This window comes from Anas platyrhynchos, chromosome 5 (assembly GCF_047663525.1).
Source record: "Anas platyrhynchos isolate ZD024472 breed Pekin duck chromosome 5, IASCAAS_PekinDuck_T2T, whole genome shotgun sequence".
Classification (NCBI taxonomy): Eukaryota; Metazoa; Chordata; class Aves; order Anseriformes; family Anatidae; genus Anas; species Anas platyrhynchos.
Window position 1 is genome coordinate 58,114,106 of NC_092591.1, and position 10,424 is coordinate 58,124,529.

The window sequence follows — 10,424 nt, forward strand, 5'->3', positions numbered from 1 at the left end:
TAGTCTGACATATTATTTGAAGTATGTCTTAATTCTAAATTTGATTAAAATTACAAACATCCCATCTTTTCTGCCAATCAAATATTTCATCCCCTTGCCCTGAAGTTTTCTATGAACTCTTCATAGAAAGAGGTCATGGTATTAGTGTCCATTTAAACTATTAAAGACCCCCAGGTTGTGAAAATACTTTTACACACTTTTTCCAAAGCACAAATATAAATTTAGCTTCATGAGTGAATGATGAATGTTTTCCACAATGTTTTGCATGACAGAAATCTAAAATCCACAATTTACTTCACAAAAGTCAAATTAAATTCTCTTTAAAAACGAGTGTACATTTTACTTTGTGAAATAACTGAAAATATACGATTAGCAATTAAAACTGCTAACACTAATCTTACAAGTTAAACATGGAATCAATATTAGAAGTTAAGCAAAAGTTCCTATGATTATATGAACAGTGCAGAAGCAATGAAAATTGTTTCAAGAAATCCAAAATTTGGTGGTGTTAGTTTAAAATAAATAATTAACATGTGTCCATGTCATTTCATATGAATTCTTCCCTTATTTACACTCAAGTAAAGCTGAAATTATTTGGGGAATTAAGCAAGTGTAAATGCGAAACAGAATGAATAAGGAGCCCTGAAGAGACTGCATCAACAACACATCATGCTAAAAACATTTAGAGACTGGATGAAGGGTTAAGGCTCTTTGTCTCTATCCTAGCCCAAAATTCAATTAATAGGTTGATAGTTTACAATGCAAATATTTTTCTTCCATTTGGCAGACACGTGAGAGACTGTCTCTTAGTCACCATTCCTCTCTTTTCTTTCCTTGAACTTCTACTTTTCCTGAATTAGCATGATAATGCTTGGAAGATTGTGTTATTCTGGATTGGGAAAGACTTCTCCATTCTGCACGACTGGCAACCAATTTTTGTTATAGAGAGTTATATCAAGTGTCAGAGATTCAATTAAAAATTACTTTAAATAGATTCTTACTGCAGTCTGTAGATTAGCAGGGATACGGATCTCGATGTTTTGCATTTCTTGAAGAATGTTTCATCTTAACACTCCTGATTAGTGCAAACAAAGAAACTAAGACAAAGGTTCTACAGGCCAAGATCGTTAGCTGATGTTATGTGAAGGTACAGAGAAAACTTTATTACAAGCCCGGGTTCTTTGTATGCATAAGGATGTCTCAGAATTTACACTGGATCTGTCTTCCGGGATACCTCTGGGAAGGTCTTAGGTCAAATTCAATTACTGATTAAACAGAGCTGTACTTTTCACATTTAATTACGTTCTGTTTGCTGTATGTTATTGCTTCCATTTTTTAATTCTAAATATATTTTTTGAAGCTAAATTTGGAAAGTAATTTTCCAGTCTAGAAAATAGCATTATTCTTGTTGTATTACAGTATTGCTGACTTTAAGCGCTTCGGTGACTTTTCTGTCCTGACCTGTATAGTTTTTCTGTCCTGTATAAAACGTTACTTGGTTTTTACAAATATGTACGTGTCTGTGCGTGTGTATAAAGAAGATAGCACATACAATACTTTTATACACACACAATATGTTTGTATGTGTATATATATATAAACATATTATCACTTTTGGCTATCAATCTACAACTTCTAGTTAAGTCATCATCCTCATTCCATAAAGATTATTGTACACTCCAAGAAATCAGTGTGGTCAACCTGTCATGGTGGAAAATTTACTTACAAACTAATAACATCATCAAGCTAAAGTATGCCACAAAGGCTTCTCATATTTCTTTAAGAATCCACTAAGGTTAATGCACAGAAGAGTAAAGTCCAAGTCTGGAAAATAAAGTTAAAGCCTGACAACAAACATTTATTATGGTTATACAACCATCAGTTAAGAATAATCTTCGTTCTACTGACGTGTCTCTCAATGAGCAGGGTTTTTACCTTTCCAGCTTTAAGGATATGGTTTAGTGGAGGACTTGTCAGTGTTAGGTCAGAAGTTGGACTCGGTGATCTTGGAGGTCTCTTCCAACCTAGGTGATTCTGTGATATGTTCAAGCTCCTGTCTAAGTAAAGTATCCAATTCCACTTTGATTCAGGAACTTCTATAGCTTACAAAAAATCACTGTTCAAATCTTATCCTATAAGTCAAATGAGCTGATACAATGACATGCATATTTCTGCATACTTTTAGGAATATTTTATAGCATATTCCTTTTTCATATCAAAATTCCAGTACATATGCATTTAAATGATAGTATATAATACAGTAATTACAAGAAAAATTGTAATAAAATGTATGAACTTTAAATTCTTAGAGTTTTTTGTTTTTCTGAAAATTAAATGTGACATGACAACTTCAGTTTTTACATATTGATAAGAAAAAACACTATACTATTTTTATGCTTGGAAGTGAAACATTTCCAAATCAATCAATAATCAGAATGGGGAGAATCAATCATTTAACTGACACTTACTCCTTACTGAAAAGGAAGTCTTATTTTAAGTGTACTCACAAACATTCTTGTCAATTGGAACCTGTCTTGGTAAACTATTAAATGGTGTAGTTCAGTTTCACTTTTAACATACAATAATGCAAACATATACATCTTACAGCTATAAATCTAAAGGGAGGATTACAGATATTTAGGCAAACTAGTAAAAACGTGAACTTTTATTTACTAATTGTTTCCACATCTAGTGTTCATAGACAGTAGCAACACAATGTCAGAACTGTTAGATCATGATAAAAAAGGTTTAAATGTTTATAAAAATTACTGTTGAATAGAAAATAAAATAAAAGGTACACTCATCCACTATTAACTGCAATAAAAGTATTTTGGCCAAAATGCTGTCTTTAGGACCTGATTCAATTTAAGATTAACACAGCTAAATTAGCTGTCTACTACATGTAAATTACCTATATGTGATCTGCACATCTTAGCCCCCATTATAGTCAGTGGAGGTCTGGTCCGTATAAGTCATATAAATATATAAATACTGAACTTCACTACTCTGAAGACGCCTGCAGAAATCACTGATGTTACTCTCAGTAGTACAGAGTGAATGAGACCTGAACATAATGGTTTTGTATTGCAGTCTAAATCCATAACTGATCAATCACCCAAAGCTCCTTTATCTCCAACTCAGTAACCTCCAAAGCATGATCAAGTTGAATGGCTAACACAGAAACTTAAAAATTATTGAGTGGAAGCTTACAAGTGGCCATGGTTTACATAACAGCATGGCTGATTAAATGCACAAACCCTTTAGGAAAGAGCAATAGCCAAGTGATTCTTTTATCATGCAGGGTTGCTAAATGCTAATTTAATGGAATTAAATTAAATTGAAAGAACTTAGTTTCTGTTTAAAAAATTGGTAGCTAATGAAGAAAAAACAAAGCAGTACACTGCTGAGACACCTGAAATTCAAGTACAAAGAGGTGTGGAAGTACTATAAGAGCTGACAGGATAAACAAGAGGAATTAAAAAGAAGAAATAAGAACATCCAATATTTTTTCAAGTTCAGTAACTGTTAGATATACAATTGCCTGCAAACAAACACTCAAGTACATGATATTCCATATATATCCAATGAAAATTAATTAAACATGATTATTGGCCTTCACAATATATAAATTATATGGAACAACATACTACATTAAATCTTTGGCACAGTTCTGCAACATACTAGTTCACAATACCCCCCCCCCAAATACGTTTTAAAGGCTTGAGGCTTGGTACCTTCTTGTTTCCTAAACTTCAATTGGAATAAGACCTTAACTGATATGTCACATGTATTTATTATAAAGATTGATAATCAAATCAAAAAAAAGTGACAGCTTTATTATTATTTTTTATATCTCAGATGACAAAATTTAACAAATTATCTCTGTATCCCCATTAACTTCACCCAAATGTCAATTTAATATATCAGAAAGATGAGAAAGTGAGTAAAGTCCAAATAAGCTGGACGAAGCTATCAACTTCTCTGGGAATTCTCTGGGAATGTCAATTTATGCAGGTATTTGTACCGCATGAAGCAATGAAGGCACACACAAGATGTTATACTCTTGAACCACCACATTGTGACTGGTTCAGTATTTGAAATACAGATTTCAACAAAGGTTTTAAATACCTTGTAAATATTTATGTGTAACTATATACATAAAAAGTCTGATTTCTATGTGATCACATGTACATATTTGCAGGGCTGGGACTTTACAATTTATCACTGATCTCCCATTCCCACGCAAAAAGGATTTGATACTGATGTTTGACCTTGTTATCTATGTGTTAAGAATTTAAATGCAGCAATCAGTATGTTCATACTGACAAGTCATACTACTCTATGCTGTATTCCCAGTCTTGGGCTGGAGAAAGAAAATATAAAATACACACTGTATGTCCCTATGTATACTCATATATCTCTAAAATCTTCAATATATTGAAACTAATTTAAAGTTTATATATATATTTGACCCACATTACCATATATGTATAAAAAAATATAAGCAAAAAAAAAAAGTACTATGGAATGTCATATAGAGAATTAATGAACATTAGTTCTGATTTTTGAGCACATGGAATTCTACATTAACTGTCATTTTCTACACTTGTAAACAGTATTAAAAGGCCTATTTTCTGGTATTGGTGTCTTTTCTACTTGCCGCAGTGACTTTTTCCTGTTATACTTACCCTTTTAATGGACACACAATATGCTACTTTGTGCCCAAGCTCACCTACTCTTTCTTTTCTCAAAAGACAAGGCACATCTGCCACCTGCTCTAGTCTGTGTCCCAGCAACAACTGTCGAGCAGCAAAAAGATTGATTATCAGTCAAAAACCATTCAACAACACCAGATTTTGGTAGGTTAAGCTTGCTGATCCAGCAAGAGATGGTGTGAAATTTTCAGTAACATGTGCCAACATTTTGGTGCTAAAAGAACAGCAGTGCATGTCACAATGAAACACAGCCAAAGATATGCAGACAAAGCACAGAAGTTTTTGTTTTGAACTTGGCTTGAAAAAGGAAAATGAGAGAAAGAAAAAAAGACTCACTTAATGAATTTGAAAATCTATCATAACACTAGGATATATGCAAGAAGAAACTATAGTAACAAATTATAGTGGTACCCACAGAGAAATGCTACAATAATAGTATTATTTCAGTGATTTGTACAATACAAATAGCAATGTTATCAGACACTTTTGCAAGAATAAACACAAAGATTTGTGCCTTTTACTGAATATATAGCTCATTCACTATAGCCATTCCAGTGAATGGATCATCTGTATCAAACTCACAATAATTTTCACACTATCAACAACAGCTTATCACGTGTAAAATTGATGATGTAAGACACAGGTTTACTTACATAAGTTTCACCCATGAATACCTCCACAAATATGCAAACTGTGCCTTTAATTACAGGACTTAGATGATAAAATCTCTACTAATTAATATTAGATTTTTATGGATATACAGAGAGCTACGTAGTAGTCATTTTCTGAGGCTAATAGCCCGTTTTAAGTACTATCTAGGTATCTTGAAATGTTATCTGCATTAAGAAATATTAATATATGTGAAATAATTAAAGAACAGTCTTTGTTTCAATATTTACAAATTCAGAATGAAATATTTAACACTAATGTCTCATAATACTTCCCAAGGTAACAAATGTTATTCAAAAATTACGTAGAAAAATAAAACCGAAGACTCATGTCTAAAGAAAGTATGTAAGGAAAATAAGCATGCCTGAAAGCGTAAAGAGTATATATAACATATATAATATCCATATAAAATAAGCTCACTAGTTGAATTATTTCTCTTCTAATTTTCTGCTTTGCTGTAACTAACATTTTTAAAAATATAGCACTCATTTTACTAATCCAACATTATATAAATTGGACTGTTTGATATAATGGTAGACATTTCACTATAATTGCTTCTACCCACACATACACTGTCCTAATAATCATTTTGCTTTTATAATATATTAGCTTACATCAATTAAAGGTTCTTTATTACAAATTCCACTTGAACTAATCATTGGCATCTTCAATTTGATACCAAATTCTATTTAAGTTAATGTTCTAAAATGCCACAAATTTGTTGCAGAAACCTCAGAAATCTCTTAATGATCTTAACATATGATCAAGAAAATGATTTACATTCACATTTAAAACGTGAATGATTCAGGAATAGTTTTCCCCTCGTAAAAAATATAACATAATTACCAGATTGGTAAAGGAATCAGAAGAAAAGAAAATGGTTAATAATGGTCTCACTGAACAATTCAAAATTAATAAAGCATGGTAAAGTAGATATTCCATATTGATGGATTATACTTCCAAAAAATTTAAAATAATGACATTAATGAATCCAATCTTACATTCTGGATTATTTTTACTAGTGGAATATGCTTAATTAATTATGTCTGTTTGATGTCACTGAAACTAAACAGTAAATTCAATAATCTCTTTACATTTTCACCATTTAACCTCCTGCAGGCTCCCTAATGTCTATTCAGATCTATATTAAATTAAGTACCAATGCTAATGAAGGGCAATAAACGTGGCTGTCAGTAGATTTTTCTTTCATTAAGCACATTATCCTCTTACTGAGCTGTAAATGAGTAAACATTAGTTTTGTTAAACCATGCAAAAAGATAGGATGAAAATCATTTTTAATTGCAACCCTTAAGCCATTTGCTGGGGGTTCTCAGTTTTGTTTTTGTTTTTTACCTTTAATTCTTTTGAATGGATCTGTAAAGGTCTCTTCCACTGAAAAATAAATGTCGGCATCATGGGGTATGTCTTTAGGTTCTAGTTCTTCAGTGCTGTCTGCCAAGAACACTCATTGTGCAGCCATATTCAGGTTCAGCTTTTCAGTGCACTCCTCCAGCAGCTAAATGAATACAAGAGGTAAGGAATGCTGATTACAAACATATTTATTTTATTTTATGATCAATATTTAGTCAGAAAAAAAAAAGGGGGTGGGAGGAGAAAACCAGAAATTCATTCTCAACTAATTTACCAATCAATTAACAGCATTATAGGTCCTTCGGTGTTTTAGTGATTACTGCCAGAAGTCATGGGATAACAAGATGAGAAAAACATATACCCTTAAAAGGATTGGTTTAAAAGTGTTGTGCTCTTGCCTTTCAATGACAAGTAACATTGTGCATTTTTCACTTCTGTATTTCTGCAGTTTATTTCACTTAGTGGTTATAAGAATTTTTAACAAGTCACGTTTTAGGAACAGTGTAAAAAGAAAGAATAGTTTCATGTAAGTTTACATTAAAGGAAAAAAGCATTTTTGTTAGGATTTGGAGCAAAAGCTGTAATTGTGCATGTAAGAAAACTTTTACTAGAGGTTCCGGAATTAATTAAGCACAGAGAAACTTTAGCAAAGATCTTTCCTGCACCATTCTTGTAAGCTATGACTTTGATTACATTTGGCTGCTGTTTAATAACTTCAGATACTTCAAACGCCTTCTGGACGTGCCAGAATTTTGAAACAGAGAAGCAGACAGCACTGCTAATTCTGTTGAAAAAATTCAGTTTAGGATGTTAAGAAAAGAATAAAATATTATTGACCCTTTTTATTTTTTTGTAAACTTTTTTTGGAACTTTTATAATTGTGCAAGAAGACAATCTGGATGTATTGGCATTAAAATTATTCATAGTATAAGAATTTATTTCCTAGCATATGAGTTAAAAAAAATAGAAACTACAGATAAATTGGGTTGTTTTAAGCAAAATAAATCTAGGCTATCCCAAGATGACCTTATTTGGAACTTTCTAGAATACTCAAAGTAGTTCCATAACCCTACCATTAAGTACTTTTATGAAGTATCATAGGAATTTCACAAGAAAAACACTTAACTAATTATAAAAGTATTTCTCAAAATCTATAGCGCAAGTAAACAATTTAAAAAAAAAATGATTCTAAGAAAATATAATTTAAAAGTGTTTTCAAGGCATACCGTATAGGTTATTGCTTCTAGTTCAACAAGTAAGAACTGATGTCAGAATCTCTTCTCAGACAAAATTTCAAATTGACAGCAATTATGCTTGTACAGTGGTTGCAGAGTGGGGCTTATTGTTAATTGTTTCTGTTTCCCAGATAGCACAATATATTCAGTATAGCTGGCAGAATAAAGTTAAATAAACTGATACTCAGTAAAAAAAAAACAAAAAAAAAAACCATAACATTTCTTAAATGCTCATACCACAAATAACATCTGTATGGGCTATTTTAAGAAAAGAAAAAAATAAAAAAAAGAAGAAGAGGAGACAGAGGGAGGGTAGTTTTATAATAAAATCTCATACTTCACCAAGAACATTTGTGACATATGGTCTCCGTCCTAGTCTACAACAAGAGGTTGAGTGCAAAACTCAAAATTCATTCGAGGCCTAAGATTTTAAATTATATTCTATGAACATCCTTTGCAATACTTCCATTCATTCAGTGAATGCTGAACTGATACTTCACTTAAAGCATACTGGTCTGTGACAATCTTACATATTTTACAGTTTCCACATTTCTCAAATGACGAAATGATCACTTAATAATTCTAGCCTTTTTGTCTTCTTTTTAGAGTTTCTAAAGCAAGTCATGCTATCGTATCAGAATAGCTACTTCTCTGTTGAGTGCTCAACCATATGAATGGAAAGCCAGAACATGGACCCCTTAAAAAGTAATTATGAATTTATTTATTTATTAGAGTTTAAGATTTTCATTCACTGGGGGAAAGTATATTAAGCTACATACTGGTTTTGGATTCAGCCCTATAAACTCCCCCCCCCCCCCGCCCCCCCCCACACACACAAAATAGAGCTATTTATATTCTATCTGAGGTCATGTCTGCACACAAATGAGGGGAAATCTGGATAAATGCAAGCATCAAGATTTGTCTAAGTTAACAGCAATTTAGCAACTCAGAATAGAATGCACTAACAAAAAGCTTTTGATGAGGACATCTAAATCAAACACACTAAAATACACTTTTATTCAACAGGTCTTCACTTTAGTCACCTTTACGGTACATTGCAAAATCCAACTGTTCTTTTGTTTTTTTCCATTTTTTTTAATTTTTGGCTTAATTATAGAGAATCAACCTCTTCTTTAAAGAGAATCAACCTGATGGATATCACCCACCCGTTGCTATGCATACTAAAAATTTGAAAAGTAAACTGGAATGCCTGTTTTATTGTCATTTTATTTGTCTTTCAGAAATGTTTGATTAAAATCAATACAGTTTTTAAAATCATATACTGTAAGAACTGTTAGGTCAAGAAATCTTAATAAAAGTTAGCAAGGTCTGTTCAAGAATATTAACTAGATCATCATTACAAGGTGACTGAACTGCATCAGACATGATTAAAAGCAACAGAGAAGAACTTTGATTACCTTAGTTGACCTGCGGGAACACTTTCAGGTCTGTTTCTCTTCAATGGTGATAATAAGAAATTGTCTGTACTGCTTGATTTGTAGCTGTCTATATGTCTGATACTCCATCACAGCTCTGAACTTATTTTGTTTGATGTGTAGAAAAATCTTGAAGTCTTGACCTTCTTGATACCATTGCTGATTGCAGACATGTTATGGACAAATAGAAGTTGTCTGGAGCTTTTCTTCCCTTCAGTATTTTCAAGAAGTGCTATTGCATAGAAAGAGAAACATTTTCTGAAACAGAAATATGATAAATATACTTAAAATCTTTTTTTTTTTTTTTTTTTTTTTGATCTGGTCTTTCAACTAGTTTACATTATTAATGATCAACTATAAGGAGATGAAAAGCATACAACAACTTTATTGAAGTTGGAAAATACCTTATCAAACTGTGTTCATAGTTTCACCCTCATTCTTGTTTCTTCAAATTCAGCTCAATTCAGTTATTTCAATTAATCTTTTCATAAGCTAGGGCCATACTGGGAATTGTATACAGTGCTGTTGGACAGGATTAAGGGGAGGTATTTCAGCTATACTATACTACACTAGCATTGTCTGTGCTAGCTAGTCTTCCTTCATATACAATCAATATAAAATTGTCTGAAAGAGCTAAAAGAAAACAAAACAAAAAGATTCAAACATTACAATAATGTGAACAGAAGCCTTCAACTTTTAGTTTGAGGTTACTACTAAAGGCTCAAAATTACCTTATACCACAGCTCAAAAACACAGATGGAATATTGACCCACAGGCAGATCATACAATCTCATTTTATCCTATCTTTGGAAGACCTGAGTCACCACTAGTATAACTGTGCCAACAGCAGCATCGAAGATCAAGACAGAATTGGATGAGGTCAAGTCCTCATTCTCCTTTCATATTCAAGTAATTGTTAAGTGTCAGAATATTCCCACTATAAATTACAAAAATGAGGTCACAACAAATATGAACTTCAAAATTTATCTGCTTGAACT

General features: G+C 32.1%; 1 protein-coding gene across 1 annotated transcript; it reads right to left on the minus strand.

Annotated features, from left to right (window-relative positions):
• Positions 1–5,132: 5,132 nt before the first annotated feature.
• On the minus strand, positions 5,133–10,220 carry DCDC1 (doublecortin domain containing 1). The gene is given in 5 exon segments (XM_038179616.2): positions 5,133–6,927; positions 7,398–7,539; positions 9,409–9,500; positions 9,503–9,523; positions 10,158–10,220. Coding segments are annotated over 5 exon segments (531 nt in total). The 3' UTR covers positions 5,133–6,714.
• Positions 10,221–10,424: the final 204 nt, after the last annotated feature.